This window comes from Anolis carolinensis, chromosome 3 (assembly GCF_035594765.1).
Source record: "Anolis carolinensis isolate JA03-04 chromosome 3, rAnoCar3.1.pri, whole genome shotgun sequence".
In the NCBI taxonomy this organism is placed as follows: domain Eukaryota; kingdom Metazoa; phylum Chordata; class Lepidosauria; order Squamata; family Dactyloidae; genus Anolis; species Anolis carolinensis.
This window is the reverse complement of record NC_085843.1, coordinates 33,180,438-33,199,799: the sequence shown is the minus strand read 5'-3', so window position 1 is coordinate 33,199,799 and position 19,362 is coordinate 33,180,438. Positions and strand designations below refer to the sequence as shown.

The window sequence follows — 19,362 nt, the reverse complement described above, 5'->3', positions numbered from 1 at the left end:
AATATGATGGTGTAGAAATTTAGTATGTAAAGCACAAGTTGCATTCTGAATTTCTAAAAGTAAGCTGTTATTTAGCCATATAGTATGAATGTTTTGTCTCGCCATTGCTTTGGTTTCATCAGTTTTCAAACCAAATTCTTGAGAGAAACCAATATTCTACATATCTATTTGAAGTCTTAAGCATGCTTTGGAACAACAAGCCTTAATTCAGTAGTATTCATATTAGAGATTATGTCTGAAACATGCACAGTCTATATACAGTTTTTTTCTCCCATATCTCCTATACAGCTAAAATAGAGGGACAATGCTGCAGAAACTTGGTTCATCGATATCTTGAAAAAATAAGTCCTAATACAACACATTCTAGCATTTTAAACAATTCAATTTTATTTTACTTTCCATTTATATGGTTTTAAAGCAGTGAACATAAATAACAATACACTCCATATGGTACAAAAACACATAGAATACTGGCTACCAGTAGAAATATCGATAGTATAAGGCACTGAGAGAAGGAATAAAAGGAAATAACTGTTTCTTTCAACTCAAAACATTTGCCCATTTTGAATGCGTTCATCTATTATACACTTACAAAAAACAAGTTACATTCACATATGTGCATACTGCTCTAACAATTCCTGAAAGAGCAATTTCTTTCACATTTTGGCCAATAGTAAAAACTACATTACTCTGGAAACTAATGGAGTGGTGTGCTAAAGAAATTAATTGTTAAACGTGTATGAAAACAAGTATGCAATATGGCTTTAAGATCTCATATTTGGTATAGCAAGAAACATTACACTGAAGTTTTCTAATCTGCATTCAAGTCAACACATGTTGCCATGAAAGTCAAAATGTCATGTCAAATTCATTATTAGAGCTGCACTGAATTTCTGCCCACCAAATGGCCTGTGGGGAAGGAGAGTTTGCAGTGATGGCGGTGGTATGAATGCTTAATTGAATGCTTAGTTTATCTTTTATGTACTATACAGCATGCACCTACAGTAGTATCCTGTCCTGTAATATTAATGCTTTTTTAAAAAAACTTATTACTAAACAAACAGCATCCATGGGATTATTTATTTCTGAAATAATTCCATGAATGTTCTTATTGGCAATGTGGTGCTATGGTATTACTATCCCAGAGGCGACCAGATTTAGGTACATTATCACACCAAATCAGGGGGAAGGAAGGTTCCCTACTACTGCTCTGAACAGGCAAACATTTTCTCTTCATTTTGCAGTTCCTACCTCAAAACATTACTGAAATCAGTGTTTGTTTCTGTGTGGGGAATAACCTCTTATTTGTGAAACATATCCCCCTCCCCTACTGCCTTAGCCTAACTCACAACAATGTAAACATATAGTACTGAAGTGAAAAATATATAGCCAGTGACCTTCAATTATATGGATATACTCAACTATACCAGGTACACACACAAAAGGCACATTAAAAGAGATTTCTACACATGTTAATTTCAGAGAATTTAAGGGATATTTGAGTTGATGTGAGTTTTCCGGGTGTATAGCCATGTTCCAGAAGCATTCTCTCCTGACATTTCTGGAACATGGCCATACAGCACAAATAACTCATAGCAACCCAGTGATTCTGGCCATGAAAGCCTTTGACAACACATTAAGGGATTGTTAACAGAACCAGCCTTTCTGAAAAGATCTGTTTTTAATCAGGGTTTCTGAGTATCAGTAGTCAGTGACATCGGGTGGCCATATATACTTTTAAATTACCTATAAATTATATTTGTTCAAGAGTGTAAGTCGACAAGAGAGAAGATAATGACAACCAACACTTTCTCTAGAATAATCTACACACAGTAATAGTGAGCTCCCTTCTCCTTCCAGATCAGAGATACCTACAGATGAAGAACCAAAACATTCTTAACAACTTAAAGGAGTTTGACATACTTCATTCTCAGGCACGCACACCTCCCCCACCAATATGCCACAAATAATCAGGGAAAGGAGAGGGGGTAAGGCTGACAAAGACAGACAGGTTGTTGATGCTACTTTTTGAAAATAAAATTTTAGTTTTTGACGGATGATGGATGGATGGCTACCAAAGTCTAAAACCAAATTCTACAAGCCCTAAATCTAATAAATAAACATATATACTATCATGTATATATGTATTCTGGATGGGGACAATCAGGGTATGAGCCAATACCACTGTAGACACAATGTCGGTGGTGTCGATTCCCATAGGGATCAAAGCAGATCTTGCCCCACTCCCTCCAGTTGGTACATGAACCCAGCATGCAAACTGATAAGAGTGTTACAAAGAACAAAAGGTCTAAGCATACTTCCCACATTACGTATCTGCTCTTCCCCATTATGTAACACATGAAACTGGTGTTTCAAAGAAAGTATGCCAAAAATGATACTGCAGCATGACTTTACAATTCTGTACAATATCTGTGGCAAACCATTATAAATACAACAACCAATTCAGTGGATGTTAGGCCTACACAATGTTTAAATATTAACATATTTACAGATTACAAGTCCTCCCTAAGATGCCTGTTACCATCTTGCAATTCTCTCACGTTTGGGGACAGCCACTGGAAGTATACTTTCACTGGATCAACATTCCAGTGTTTGTGAAATGATATTGGAACTTGATGGGAAAGATAGTCCTTCGAGTAATCCATTGGCCGAGCCTAGAATAGAGGAAGAAAGAAAAATACCACTTAATATGAAAACTTCAATCACATTTTTAAAAAAAATGTGTTGTAAGATTCAATTAGCTGATATAATAGGGGTACCATATAATAGAGCTGATATAATAGGGGTACCATATAGAAATGAGAGAGAGAGAAGACATTTACCAATTTTTTCAAACCACTGATCATTATGATGACTCTCACTTTAAACACTCATATCAGCTGCTATAATGCCATAGCTCTCAAGATGTCAATGAAGAGGCAGTATTAGCAGGCAGGAGACAAAGGACTAATGAACATTTTAAAAATACCAGCATTTTAAAAATCTACCTGGACTAAAATTTGCAAAAAGGGATATATCTGAGGAAAGGAGAACACATAATAAACTTAAGATGCAACAACAACATTGTTTTCCCATCTCCCTGCATGTGTCCTAAATACAATGAAAAAGATTCAACCTGTAAAGAGTTTTAAGGACCATGAAGTCACTAAACCCATTATTACCTAATCCATAAAATTGTAAAACTCTTCTATTGACCAGGAAAGGTTTATGTTCTGAAAGAAGCAGCAGCAGTGAAAAGCTAAGCTTCTTTTGCATCAAGGGACTGCAGGTAACAAAGCACAGATTTTGTTTGTTCTTTCAACAGAGCTTAGTGTTGTGAAATGGGACTATTGTGCAATTAAGACCCCAATTACAAGATTTCCAACTCGATAACAACCAAGCAGAAAACTGTTGGGAATACTCATTCAAAATAAGTGTTCTTTTATTGATACACACACCACATTGAGATTTTCTCATCTCAGTGGGGACATATTAATGCTCCTCCCTAGAATCTGGGACTGAACTGAGTAAACATATACTATGCATTGGCCACAGAAAAATCTTTATGCTAGCTACATCCATGTGCAAACATTATGTGGCAAGAATTGCTTCTAAATGTCAAGATTCCTTAGATTTTCAGACGCCCATGCCACAAGAGGTAAAGTACCTTGCAGAAGCAACTATATGTCCGCTTTGGCTTTTCCACATTTCAGTGTTTCAACCTGGAATTGTATTAGCATTGTTACGACATCATATGTACAAGATTATCAGAACTGGAAATGTGTGAAATGTTTTTACCATGGTAAAAACTTACTTGCATACGTATTCACCTACTTTACTGTGACACACATAAGTGAAGTGTGGTAGAAAATACTGCTTCCATAGGTCACAGAGGTAGTTGAAGTGTGAAGAAAGATTTGGGATAAGGATGGAGGTTCATTTTCCTGCAAAACTATGACCATAATCAGAATATGTGGCAAGATCTGAAAGTTGTTGTTCCCCAAACATTGCACTTGACAGAACTGCAATAATTTTCTTGGGGAATAACCGCAGATCCAGAAGTGCAAAGCTTATACAAGACTTACCCAATAAATGTTGTTAAAAGTGCTTTTACCAAGTACAGTAGAGTCTCACTTATCCAACACAAATGGGCCGACAGAATGTTGGATAAGCGAAAATGTTGGATAATAAGGAGGGATTAAGGAAAAGCCTATTAAACATCAAATTACAGAATGTGCTGTGATTATATAAATAAAAGTGATTAGGTCATGTTCACATTACTCTTCTGGAGCGTAGCATTTCCCTATTCCCCTTTGGGACCTCTGGAACTGCAAGGAGTCAGATATGGAGAGATGTGGTATAATAAAGCAGCATTAACTTTGAGTCCCACCCATGGGAGAAGAAAAAGAAATTAATAATAATAATAATAATAATAATAATAATAATAATAATAATATACACCTCCCTTGCCTAGTTTCCAATAGACCTCACAACCTCTGAGGATGCCTGCCATAGATGTGGGTGAAACATCAGGAGAGAATGCTTCTGGAACATGGCCAGAAGGCCTGGAAAACTCACAACAACCCAGATCTCTTCTCTTCCTGTTAGTAGCCAAGTGCTTGATTGGATGTCTGAGCATCTAGCTGTCGTCCTTTCATCCCCCTCGCCGTCAGAAAGCCAAGTCTTCCCTCACAGCGAGGCTTTGGAAATGCCTGTCGCGAGGAACAACAACCATGCTCCCTCCGCCACTCTGTTTCCCCCTCTCAGACCCAGCGTCCTCATTCCCCGTGATACATTTTCAGCCCAATTCCTTTTGTGAATCGCCTGCAGGGAGGGAAAGCAGGCAGATTCTGGGTAAGCCAGTGGCTGCTCAGCAAAAGCAAAACACTGTGTGGAAAGAGGTGGGAGGAGGAGAGGGCAGGAGGCAGGAGGTGAAAGGACTGGTGCAGGGAGAGGTCCGCTGCACGTTGCTGCCTAGAGAAAGGCAGCAACAGCTGTAGATCCGGGAGGCAGACTGCCTTAGATAATACGGACAGTTGGATAAGCGGAGGTTGGAAAAGTGAGACTCTACTGTACTCCCTTGGGGTGGTGGTGGGACTGAGCTAAGAAGTTTCACCTTATTTTTGTTTACTTAGTGTATTTACTCAAGTGGTGCAATGGGTCAAACCCTTGTGCCGGCTGAACTGCTGACCTGAAGACTGGGTTGCTGACCTAAAGACTGGGTAGCTCATTTGAATCTGCGCGACGGAGTGAGCTCTTGTCTGTCAGCTCTAACTTGTGGGGACATGAGAGACGCATTCCAGTAACACATCCAGGCATCCCCTGGGCAACATCTCTGTAGATGGCCAATGCTCTCACACCAGAAGCAACTTACAGTATGTTCTCAAGTTGCTTCTAACAGGATAAAAATGTTTTCTCAAGTCTAATATGCACCTTTTTAGGCTAAACTATGTTGCCAAAATAAGGGTGCACATAAGGTAAAGCAAAAGGGGAAGCTACTTCAGGAGTGTAGGCAAATCCAAGGTGAGAGCTTGGGAGGCGGGGGAAAAGTCAAGCCCTGGAGTGGTGCACGAGCAAGAGAGTGGTGGCAGCATGGCCTCACAAGGGTACAGGATGCATCCACACCTGCCTGCCTTTGGGCTTCCTCTGCCCAACCTTCAGTTTCCTCTATGGAGGGTGGGAGGGCTGCTGGGCCTCAGGAAATCAGCCCTGGCAGTTGGAGGAGAAAAGGGCCCCTCACAGTCATACACAGCCTTCTTCTCCTGTTTACCCTCCTCTCATCCTTCCTCCCTGATGCACAGGAGCTATCCTCAGATCCCCACTTTCGCCAATTCACTGGCTTTGCTGGCCTCATCTTCCTCGCAACTCAGCCCCCCCATTGTCTGGGCCTACGAATAGGGTGCCAGCAGCAGCAGACTCAAGCCCAGGAGAAGAAGGGAATAAGGCTAGTGCAAGCCTAAGTAATACTTGATGGAATGTGACATTCATCCGCAAGCACTTTTTTCTTGGTTTCAGGATTTGGAAAATTAGTATGTGCAGTACATTCGATGATGCACTAGACCCAAGTAAATATGGGTAATTTTGTAACAGTTAAAATACCTTTATAATGTTGAGTATCTCAAGTGCTAATAAAGCCAATCAGAAATTCCAAGTTGCTTAAAAAAAATCTGGAAAATTAAAAGGGGTTGAAGATGTTTGCAACATACTGTAAGGTAGCCGGCAACCAGAAATAGTACTCCTTTTTTGCCCAGGTTTTTTATTGCTACTGCTAAGCGCGAAGCAAATATATTTTTCTTTTCCCAAGCATTTAGAATTGTACTTCCATTTACTCAATTGTTATTCACTATTTTTATTTCTTGCTTTTATAAATAGAATTGGAATCTCTGCCAGAGGACAATATCTTAGTCATTCAAATAACTAGTTAGAATATTAGCTTTTTCCCAATTGCAATCTATTCAAATTTGCCTTGAAATTGCAAAGGAATGATTTTATCTTATTTTCTTGCTTGAATTCTGTGAAATAACATCAATTGCCATTGTTGTTCCAATACTAGGCTCTGGCTTCCACAATTATGATGCTGGAGGATCCAATTAGAGACATTATTACCACGAAAGATACATAGTAAGCATGTAGCTTGTGGATGTACAAAGTCTATTGGAGGAAGAAGCCGAAACAATAAGAAAATTAAAAAAATGTATGTGAATGAGTTCTCAGAGTCACAACAGGATTTACTTTTCATTGTCCCAGAACTCTACAATAAACATTAATGAAGTATTTAAACAGAAGCAAACATTCAGTGGCTGCCATTAAATATTTACAGTTGTCTCTGCAAGTAGGTTGCAGTGAAATAATTAAGAGGGATTTTAAAGAACAAAAGAATTAATTATTCCTCAGTAACATTTCAGTATTGTAATCAGGCAGCTATTTCTAAAAGGAACTTGTTGTGAAGAGATGTTTTTCTCTCATCTCTTGGACAAATGCATTGTCTTATGCATTTGAAATTTCAATATTTAATTGAACACCAGGAAAATAGAGAAACTGGTATAAGACAAAAAAATGAATGAGCTATGATTTCACAGACTCCTGGTATCTTAGTCATTACTGCATTAGAGAGAAATTATTAGGAGATGTCTGTTTTCTGCTTCATTGTCAGCTGAGCAAATGTCATCCACGCTATGTCCTTGAATGAGAAATCAGAATGCAGGGTCTCTTTGTAATGAAAATTCTAGTCTCTTTTTGTCATATCTAGTATTAACAGCAAAAGCAATGTTTAATTAGACCTAGTACTTGCATTTCTTTGGGTTTTAATGTCCAATTTGAAACTGCTTGTTAATGTTCCTAGTTTCCATGTATATGTAATGTTTATGACCCAGATAGGCCTTCTATAGGCCTTTTGGATGTGTTGCAGTACAACTCCCATCAAGACACAGTCAGCAAGATAAAAGTTGGTTTCTGGTTGAGATACCAAACCTGGGATGTGTTGATTTAGACATTATTTTTAAAATACCTATTCTGCATGCAGAAAGCTCCAAATTCAGTCTGCTATATTTCTAAGATTAAAAAAAAATCAGGTAGCAGGTAAAGTGAAAGACCTGTGCTATAGCTTCTGAACACTTCTGTGGGTATTTATGTTTCCTAAAACCTATTCTTTAGCTGTGTGGGGGTGGGGGGTGGGGGGGTGGTGGTTGAGGAACACAAAATCGTGATGGCTTTTAGGTTCATAGGGAGCATATTCTCTAGTTGGAGTAATCATGCCACTATAATGTCAGATTTGGCCTACTTACATTGTATTAACCAATCTGTTGACTGTTTGCAATGAATACCCCAAAACAAAAGACTAGTGATACTAAATGTTTGGTTTAGATGCAATGTTTCTGAGATTATCTTCACTTTATCTATGATTTGAAGAGGTATATGGATTCCTCAGCCCTTCTCTTGCAGAGGGAAATGGATAGTCCAAACTGCATGGACACACGAATGCAGTGGTTCTCAACCTGTGGGCCCCCAGGTGTTTGGCCTACAACTCCCAGAAATCCCAGCCAGTTTAACAGCTGTTAGGACTTCTGGGAGTTGAAGGCCAAAACATCTGGGGATCACAGCTTGAGAACCACTGCACTAATGGCATCTTCCTTGATCCTTCTAAAAAAAAAGAAGTGTGGGGTGAACAAAATGACACTTGCTTTCTTGTGCAATTGCTGATTTGTGTTCAGGACAGTTTATCTACAGTTTTACTTTTGTTTTGAGCTGTTGTGTTATTTTTTAAGGAAAAGAAGAATATGAATTTCAATAAAAGTGCAAGCTTCGTTTGAAAGATTGAAAAATTGAAACAGACATGAAATAACTGCTGGTACAAATCCAGTAACATCAGAACTTCCTTATTTAAAAATCTATTGAAAAATGTACATAGTTTATGGTCACTTCAACTTAGTTTTAATAGCCTATTTCTCATACAATTAGTAAAACACCCTTTCTAGTCTTCATATTATCTTTGTTAATAGGTTCTAAACCAATATGCTCCAACAGGAAATTACATATTATCTTAAAATAACCAAAAATGTAAAAATTGTCATTTAAGAAAATAAAATTGGATAGAAAACCAATATATTGTATTTTTGGAGAAAGCTACATGTATATCAAAAAATGAACAAAATAACAATGTATCAATTAAATTCACAGTAGAAAGATGATATTATTTAAGAGTATAAGACATAAACATCTTTTAAGCTATAGAAAATATTGTGACTGCAGCATTCTAAGAAGAGTATAGTTAAGAGGAAAAAAAGGATCACATTTAACTGAAATTGATAGGTGTCAAATTAGAAATTTAAAAAAGAGAAGAATAATTCTCTTGCAGATACCATGATACCATACCATCTCTTGAAATGATGTAAAAACCAAATAAGATGATATAATGTATCATATATTACAAAAAGGGGTAATATTTGTGATCTCTTTTTCTAACTTCTACTCACCCATTCCACTTAGTCTAAAATTGTAAAGTTTTACAATTTTGAAGCAGCTTTTACTCGATCTACATTTTAATAATTTACCTGCCTGCCAAACAAAAAAGCAAGAATGTAAAGATTGCAATGACCCCTGTGGTCCAATTCTTACCACTGACTAAAGGAAACATTATGCAGAAGCAACAGTATTTTACATCTGTGCTCTAATGCCAGGAAGATTCTTTTCACAGAAACATCCTTGATCTTATGGAGAAATATGTGGTAGACATCCCCATGCTTACCTGATGGAAAAGAGGGCTGTGTGTTACAGGAATTCCTAAACCACTGAAGCACATTCCAATGACCATATCATCAGGGGCATCATTGCTATAACATCGGCATTTACTAGCAAATAATCTCCGAATTGCTTCTCTGCTGAAGACCATCCTTAGGTGAAAAAGTCAACAACAAACTGATAACCAAAAGAAGACAACTACTCTTTCGAAATAAATACTGTCCCTTCCCGCTCCCCTCGCCCTGGGCTACTTTAGGACCAGGAGAGTCCTTTCCCCAATACAAGAAGTCACATTCATGGTTTTTTAAAAAGAGGTCTCTGTTGGAGCTAAAATGGCCCAGCTCAACTCCCCATAGTGAAGTGCCCATTCTACCCTTAGAATGATGGTTCTCAATCTCTGCTAGATGTTTTGGACTTAGTCACCCAAAGCACTTTTCATTAGCTGTAGTGGCTGAAGCTTCTGTGAGTTGAGGACCGAAACGTTTGGAGGACCAAAGGAGGAGATAATGTTTAGGGGCATTTGGTGGGAGACAACATTGTTGTGGCACAAGATGTGTGTGTGTGTGGGGTGGTGGTGGTGATGTTACCATCTGGCTTCTAACAAATGTCTATCTCAGTGTAAACTGTTGTGGCTACCATCATGTTGTATTTTAGATAAGAGATTCCACAAGAGGCACCAGCAATGAAAAAGTTTGCCAGGCTCTTGCATAGGAGACATACTCAACACTTTTGCATCAGGCAGTATATTATTTGTACTTTAAGTATTTTCTGGTGTCCTTTGGTCTTCAAAATGAGTCAGAATTTTTCATGTCATTGTTCTTGCATGTTATCACATGGCAGCATTACTAGTTTACCCTTTATTCTATAAGTGGCCCTCTCCTTTTGTCCAGATTCCATCCATGTATTTAAAAAAATGCCCACGGTCAAACAACTACCATATACATGTTAATTTACAAATAGATCTCATGTATTAGTTGAGGGCAGGGTTTGGGGGCCAAAGTTATGGATTTTGATGTGACCCATGGAAAAGTTGAACGTCATTCCATGAAGAAGAGAAAGGGGTCAGTCCTGCCTCAGGGGGTCAGTCACGCCCGGTTGCTGCAGCCATTTCTATCTAGGCATTCAAAAAAAGTCCAGAAGAGGCACTGCAGTAGAAAAAGGTAGAGGGAGTCAGTACTTCTTCTGGCTTCTTTCAGGACATATTGCACTCTACTCGGAGAAGGAGATGTTTATTTTTTAAAAAAACAATCAAAAGTTAAGGTACATTACCTACACTGACCTGTGGATAAATTGACCTAGGTTTTGGAGGTCAAATTTCTTTACTAAAATTTCTAGACTTATATATGAATGTATATAGTAAACAAGTCTGTTTGAATGTAAGCTCAAAAGTCTGATTTCAAATCTGTTACTCCTGCGAAGATCCAAATTATATGACTTACCCTCCTCCACCTGTGATGTAACTGTAACCTCCTGATCCTAAGCCATAGCCATAACGTTCTCCAAGAATCACTGGCTCACTTGGTTCATAGCAGCTGAGTAATTTCTGGAGCCTAGATATGCTAAAACATAAAACAAAATGTTTGAACACATAAGGATACATTTAATTCCTTCAAACATTTAATTCCTTTATCTGTCAGTCTAAACTAAACATGTGTAGATTAATATAGTTCACATGAAAATTAAAGTATTATCTGATTATTAAAAATGGGACTCTTGGGTTTGCTTCAAAGAGAGCTTTGACAACAAGCTATATACTTCATGAAATATTACTTTAAAGGGAATAGATAAATTTGTCTGCCAGAAATGACTTTTTCTTCAAAATAAGCATCTATAGTTTTCCCCAGACTATTTCCTAAAGATGGCAAATAGAACTGTTTTCAGAGTCTGATCCTGAACAGATCTGCATAAAAAATGGATCACTTATGTTAGGCTTCATCATGTTAATATAGTTCTTTATTACAATAGCATCACGAGGAACTAAGCAAATACTTCAAAAGAAGTATTTCAGAATTTGTAACTGGTTTGTACCATTCAATCCTTTATTGTACTTCCAAATCAGGGTGCTGCTGCCTCCTCAGCAACACAAGGCTGCAGTAGTCAATAACAATGTTCAAAATCTCAATCTAGAATGTCCCCAATTTTTTTTTATCTTTATGTAAATCATTCATGTATCACTTGTCAGCTCACTAAAGCCCCTGAGACAATGTACAACAGACAAAGATATTTAGGACATTAAATACATATATATACATTCTTAACTCCAGATTAAAATAACTTCTTAAAATAATGTAAAAGCTACATACAGTTAAAATAACCTAAGCAGCCACCCTAGTTTGAAAGATGAAAGGCCATATGAAATATCACAGTCTTAGCTGTCTACCAGATTCTCAAAAGGAAAGGAGCCAGCCTGACTTCCCTTGTGAGAAAATTACACAACTTGTGCTTCTAAGTTGGTTTCCCAAGAGCGTGAAATGACAAATCATTCTGAACTCTGCATGTTTGAATTATGATATTAAAATATTATTCAAGAATATATATTGATTTGATTTTCTTAAAGTCACTTAATAATTATGTTGTAATATAATTTTTTATTTAAAAGCCTGCAAGGCTTTAACAATGTAAGATTCAGAAATGGTGACGTGTGTTTATAAATAGAATTCAGATAAATCAAGAAATCCCAAACACTTCAGGTGGATAACGGAACGCTTTATGATCCATTTTAGTAATCACTGTTTTTTGTCTTTGCCTCTTTCTTTTTAATTCACAGGTAGTCTCATCACACGTCGTAATTTAACTGTGTGATACCTAAATGGAGGCCAATTAAAGATAACCACGTTTGCACTATAAAATGTCCTTTTATTACACATGCACTGTTCTATTGGCTACTTCCACTTGATGTTTGCTGCACACTAATGTACAGGTGTCTATCAGCTGCTAGGTTAGCCTCCTTGACTGCCTTTTAAAAAAAAAGAAAAAGAAGAAGAAGAGGTATAAAGTACCAAACGTAGATAAAATCAGTTTACAGGTCGGGGACAATGGAAAAGTTGTTTTTCAGAGCATTTGGAGAATAATTAGTTGCTTTGGTTATATTTATATTCACTTATGACTTGTTTAAACATATTTACAAGCAACAGGAAAATATCAGGGGCATTGGAAAATGTGCTGCCAACTAAAGTGGACGGTCATGCATATGCAGCTTGAAAATGTCTTCTCCTGTTCCCTCTCCCAATCTGCTGTGTGCATTCTGCTCCTCCGCAGCTTTCCCAGTCCCACATCTCTTCCATCTTTCCCCTCTTCTCCATTTCATTCCAAAGACCTTGTTTCAAGTGATTCCTCCTTACAGCAAGACACTGTGAGCTATGCGGTAATAAAAACCCACTTCCGCAAAACATGATCATCACAGTCCCTCTGCCCACAATGTCTAGCTCTGAGGAAGAAATCCCCAGAGGAGTGCTTCTAGGCCTGATAGGCTCTTTTGAACACCCCACTTTGCTGGCAACCTTACAGACGACCTATCCGGATGTGCTTGCTCATTGTGGTTTGGAAACCAAGTCCTATGAAGTACGGCTGAAAGAGCGAAACATGTTCAACATGGAAGAGGAAAGTTGAAAGAACGATAGGACAGATAACTTCCAATATCAGAAGACTGTCACACAGATGAGCAGAGTTGCTTTCTCTAACTGCAGATGGCAAGCCTAGATCAAGTAAATACGCAGAAAAGAAATGGCAAAGGGTTTCAGATAAAAGCTAGGTTGCTCTCCAATATGGTTGGCTCTGCTATTTAAACAGATCCTACAGTAAGCAGTGTATTTCACTACATGAATTCCAAGGTTCTTTCAGATCTTTCTATGATGGTATGTTTTGAAGATCAACTCCTTTAAAAAAGCTTGAAGATTTAAAATAATACATAACAGAGGTTCAATACAGAGGCTCAACATGTTGCCTGTCAATTTTTGATAACCTCATGAATTTCACAGGGTTTTCTTAGGCACAGATTAGTCAGAGGTGTTTTGCCATTGCCCTCCTTTGAAATATAGCCGAAAGCACCTGATATTCCTTGGTGGTCTCCTATCCAAGTAATATAGAGGAGGGGAAAAGGTTCAAAGTAACTATTTCTGTTTTGCTGAAGGATGGGGTATTTCACAATTCATCTCTTGATGCAGGACAGAAAAGCCTAGTTTTGAAGTTTGTTTCAGAATCTCTGTCAACATTCATCTGATTCTTTTTTCCCCATCTGCAACTGAAATCTCTAAAACTTGTCTTATACCTATGCTGACCATGGCTTATAGTGCTTTCCAATGATGGAAAATAGGGCATGAACTACCACAGCCAACAGACAGCTATAAATCCTAAACACTGAAGAAATTATGTTCTAATACAGTGCTTCTGATATGCTCTCTCCTTGTTATCAGGTAATGTATCAAGATGCATCAGTGAGTAAAATAGCAATGCGACCTTTAGGATCTACATAGAATAAAACAAATCTTTTATGCCAGAAAATCGTTTTGCAAAGATTAGAAATTCTTGTCACTAGTTCAACAAATGTGAAAAGTGAAAGTGGGAAATGTCCAAACTGGGTGTTACTGTTCGCAATAAGGAAAATATGTTCTACTTTGTTATTCCATCTCAGAGGGCAAGAAGTATTGTTTCATAATAGCTTTAAGGTACAAAGAGATGGAACTATTAAAAGAAAAAAATGAGCTACTCAAACAGCTAGAGATTGTGTGATCTTTTCTCTGTGAGTATGGATTTTTGAGATGTGCTAGAGGAAAGAAATATTATGAAATCTCGATGTTTCTATATAATACATTATGTTGATTAAAGAAAAATAGTTCCTTACAGTGGAAATAGATTAATCTAATAGCTGTTGCAGAATTTTATAGAAACTGGCCGATTAGGTAGCATTTTGACCTACAATTTGTCCTTTGAAAGTGTTTTCTCCTTTGTGAAGGATAAAATTACTGTCTGCAACAATGAATCTTCAATTCTCTAATTTAGCAAATATTTAATAGGAATTTAGTTTTTAAACATTTTTTTTCTGAGATCATAGGTCAAAATCAGCGAACCAGAGACATTGTGGTAGGTGGCTCATCCATTCAGATAAGTAAGATTCTCCTTGTTTTGGAGGTAACTATTATAGACATGGCTTTCTTGATGGAGCTTCTATGGTTATGATGACTCTCTTTAGGGAAAGTGCCTGTCATGATCACTGTTCTTCTGTTGAAAGGCAATGGCATTTTTTTTATTTCCCAAGTCATTTGGATATATATTACTTTAATGCTCATTATTTGCTGTTTTGTTTATCTTCTTATTGTTCCCCAATGAGGTTCTCGTTTTTAATTGCACTACCCTTGCTAGACTCTTTTTAGACACAAGAAACTATAGTTTGCATGATGATTGTATGACACCTAATGAATTTGTTTTATAGGTGCCCTAAATATCAGTCAGCCAATCAATCCATCCATCCATCAAGATTGTATTAACTGGAAATGCAAGCTAAAATATACACAGCACGTTTTATGTTCCTGAACTATTATGTGATCTTAATCTGCATCTCTTACTTTTAAGGTCTGATCCATACTTCAGATAACATTGTTTTCTTTATCTTGCTGTAACAGAACTTGATTACATGAGATTGTTGAAAGAAAATCATTTAAAAAACATTGGAGTAATTGGAAAGAAAATTAGCTTTACAATCATTGGGGAAAATTCAGTTTTACAATAAAACAGCAATTGATTACGTCTAAAATTATGGATGTGGAAGTAGACCGGTGCACTGCTCAGACAAGTGCTCTGACCACAGAAATTGGTTTGAGGTTTGAGAGGAGAAAAGACAGAGGAAATCTATTGACTGACCAGCTTCTACTTGTAGAACTTTATAATGTATTCACTCCTTGAATAGGCTTATTCCTATATGTGAGAATATTTTTGGACCACTGTAACAGCTCTAAAGAAAATTTCCCTAGGCAAAAAATTGTATAATGAAACACATCAGAAAAGAAATACTGTCTCTTCCTATGTTGCTTCTGTTTTCTCTCAGGACAGGGTTGGAACAGTGTTGCCAATCTGTCACCTTAAACACTGATCCAATTTCCTGCCACAGTAACTACTTGAAGTATCTAATTGTATTTTTAATTTAAACATTTGATAGATGTTTTTAATTTGCTGTAAATTTCTGCATTTCCTATTTGACAGGACATATTGCATTGCATCATGAATGTTAATATTTCACACTTCACTTGGAATATGTACTACCGCATCATGATTCTGCAATAATGGCTTCCAAAAATTTGACATGTAAGACAGTGTATGATTTAGATCTCCTTGCTTCGGAAATCCATACCTTATTAATGTATCATCATCCACAACGACTAACCAAGGTGTTGCAGCAGGCCGATTTAAAAATCTTTCCAAAATGGCAAAAGTCTTCCCACAATGACCTAAATAGGGAGTAAAAATCAAATAAACAGTTATAATATTAAACAGCAGTCAAAGGTTGTTCTAGTTCATGGGATAAGCAAAATGTGGTCTGGAAGCTGGAAATGCCTTCCCCCTCTCTCCATGGGCAATTTGGGGCCAGGCTAGCACAGTGAGTTAAACCGCCTGCTACAGAAGATCCTGCCAACTGGAAGGTTGGCAGTTCATGCCCGGGTTGGGGTGAGCTCCCGCCGTTAGCCCAGCTTCTGCTCACCTAACAGTTCCAAAACAACAATGTAAGTAGATAAATAGTTACCGCTTTGGCGGGGAGGTAAAAGGCGCCCTAAAAAACATGCCAGCAAAATCCTGACCTTCTCAGGAAGGCCCCAAAATGTTGAAAATACCAAAATTTCCTCAAAGGAATATTTTTTCATCTTTTTTATGGGCGTGGGAGCATCAGAGGTGCACGATCCTCTAAGATATCTTGGGGGGGGGTATGGCTCCCTACTCACCTAGTTGTCTACCCAGTTTAGTTCCTAGGATCTGAAATAATCCTGGGTCCCATGTACACTGAGTACTTAAGTAGAAGTAGAGGTGAATCAGCCCCCATGGTGGCCAAACAGCACCCAGGGCAGATCTTAACATGGCCTTGACCTGTGGTAGCCAAAGTTAGGGACATAGGGCCTGTGTGAACAATTAGGCCAGTTCTGAAATGGAGGTGGCCACCATTGTCCCCCCTGCCATATTGTGTTTCCCTGGCTCAGGTGGCCACCTGGGGACATTGGATGGTAGTCCCCTTCTTCCCATTCTGTATGCCATGATGTTGGCTAGGACAACAGGGTACAAGGAAACAGGGGAGGAGCATCTATGCTGCAGCTAGGGACCAGCGTGACATGAAGGGTGGGACAGTTAAGGTGGCCACTCTGTGTCACCAAACCACATTCTGCACTGCCCTTCAGGGATACTAAAATCTATTGAGGCTCATATTCCATTTTAAACTATGACATAGGAAAAATATGTCCCTTATTGAACATGACAAAATCAAAGTTTACTTTTAGGATTTTTTTCAAGCTGAAGATGGATGAATCCTTGGATTCAGAATATGTGGATACAGAAGGTCAAATGTTTCATGATGGACAACTGTGATGAAAACAATCTTAGGCAGATTATATTGTAAAAGCAATTTGCATGCTCATAGTTCTTGAGAGATAATTGCTTCCATTGTTGTATTAGTAAACCTCAATACAATTATAAAATATGCTTAAAGGGTATGGTTAATCTTCAAGTTCAGAAACTATGCCACAAGTAAATAGCCATTATTATGCTTTGTAATCTATTCTAACTCTATAAACATTTTATATATATATATATATATATATATATATATATATATATATATATATAAAATATAATATATATATATATATATCTTTCACATTTTAATGAATCAAGTAAATGATTCTAGAATGTGTTACACAACCAGTTTCCTGCTCCATGATTTCCTATGACATGATAACTTGAAAAATAATGCAAAACCGAGAAACTATGTATCTGTACTGTGAATACCCACAATTCAGTGGATTGTATCTTCAAATATATGAGAATAACAACAAAAGCTGCTTAAATACCCCACATCCACAATTTTATTCAATGCTAAAATAGGAGCAAGAACTGATTTGAATTACAAAACTGATGGGGGAAAAACAAAAACAAAACCCAAAAGATGCAGAATGGCAAGCCAAAAAACCTAGTCCTGTTCAGGCATTCTATATATATGAAAATTACTTTTACATGAGATGGGGAGTGTGCTACTCTGTCCCTTTCTATCTTTGTTTTTCTCATGTGAAAAGTGAGCAAGGATCCCAACCTTTGTGGCTGAAAGCTATCTACATAATTCTGTGTCCAGTTTTGTGTTCTTTTCCAACTAGATGATTTTATAAATTCTGAATCCTGATTTTCCAGGGGTTTCACTGAAGGAAAGAGCATCCTCTGGGTCAAGCTGGTTCTCTCACCTGCCCCAAGGCAATCTACAACATCTATCATTTTAAATCAGTGGTTTATTTTAGACTTAGTTTGGTTATTTGCGGTGCTGATACAGAAAATTGCATTGGATAGACCACATCAGCTCCAGTTTCTGATACAGAACATATGCCATCCAGTAGTCACCATATGCTCACCCACAGAAAACCAGATTTAATAATTGAGAGCTGACATGATCATCTGCCCGCCCACAGAAAACCATATTTAATAATTTAGTGGTTTATCCAATGCAATTTTCTGAATGAGCACCCCAAATAACCCCAGGAACAGGCCTAAAAACAAAGACAACAAGAAAGAAATTTTTTTTGGTTGGGCTGTGTTTATCCGTGGACTTTGTTAATGCTCATGTAAAAAAAAAAAAAAAGAAGAAGGGGAGGGTGCTGAGATTGAAAAAAAAAATACAAAAAGAGGAGTGCGAAACCCAAGAAACTGTCCCTAACAGCTGCAGCAACAACAACAAAAATTACTTTGGGATACTAAGCAGGGACTTAGAAAGTGCTGCTTTCCCATTACAACTGATGTGTGGCAATGGGAGCTAATAATAATAATTACTTTGGGGAACTCTCCTTTTCTCTCTCACTCCCTCGCATGTGCCGTTGAGTTAGTCTTCTCAGCCCTGGCCTGGGAAGCCTCCCAAAGCCGAGAAAGCACTGGTGAGACCAACATGCTGGCGTCTCCTTCCTTCCTTCTCTCCCTCTTCTCTATCTCCCTCTCTGCCAATGGCGGCACGTACCCCCAGTGCCAATTTTCCCCGCATATCTCATGGACCTTATTTTAGGTCTCGCGGCCCATGGGTTGGGAAACACTGTTTTAAACAGAGTAATGCTATAATTTTATAACATTTCGTCTGGGAAGAGATCCTATCCAACCTGGGGAGGGAATTCTGGTACATACTTTCTAAAACAACTCATAAAACAATGAGCTGGATTCAGACTTAGTTATAGAGTACATCACTGGAACTCATGACTAATTTACATCCTATAATTTAAATGGCTATTTTCAATGTATTATTAAATCTATATCCAACCCAATATTCATAACTCAAGAGAGATAGTTTTCAAAACGATATCAGGACATATTTTTCTCTAGAACAAAAATCCATTGCAAATAGAAAATAAGATTTACTCATTTTACTAAACAGATTATGTAATAAAACATATAAAATAGACAAACACAGGATCAGGGAATTTTAATTAAATGATTTCATATATCCAATGAAAGTAAATGTTATCAGTTTAAAGCTATTGAATATAATGCATAAAATTGCTTTTTTAAAACTTTACAATAAAAATTTGGACCTTGAATATGTGATAGATAACGGTGGCTATTATTCCAGGATATATATCTAGTACTTAATGCACCAATAACCTCAGGTGGAATTGGCTGAAGTTAGGGATATAAAAATCCATCATATTCCAATATATCCTACAACTATGAGACAATATATTTATTTTAGTAGAATAGGTCTAAGCTGGATAAAGGAACATTTGAAGTATTTGTTTTCTAATATTATGGATTGTATCATAGGCTATTTTATGAGGCTGGTACCATTTTTATTTATCTTTTTAGTTAGAACCAGATTTACGATCAAAGTTTTACCCAAGTTGGCATATAAAACCACGTTAAGACATTAAATGCATATTATTATTATATCCTGCTTTATCTCTC

General features: G+C 37.4%; 1 protein-coding gene across 2 annotated transcripts in view; it reads right to left on the bottom strand.

The window, feature by feature from the left end:
* Nucleotides 1-361: 361 nt before the first annotated feature.
* The window catches only part of b3glct (beta 3-glucosyltransferase), a 123,949-nt gene continuing 104,948 nt past the window's right edge, over nucleotides 362-19,362 (bottom strand). For both annotated transcript variants that reach the window (XM_008107926.2, XM_062974700.1), the window contains exons 12-15: nucleotides 15,581-15,677; nucleotides 10,677-10,796; nucleotides 9,245-9,389; nucleotides 362-2,675 (exon numbers count right to left, since the gene is read on the bottom strand). In XM_008107926.2, the coding sequence (XP_008106133.2) occupies nucleotides 2,514-2,675; nucleotides 9,245-9,389; nucleotides 10,677-10,796; nucleotides 15,581-15,677 (524 nt within the window). In that variant the 3' untranslated portion in view covers nucleotides 362-2,513. The remainder of the gene's footprint in view (nucleotides 2,676-9,244; nucleotides 9,390-10,676; nucleotides 10,797-15,580; nucleotides 15,678-19,362) is intronic.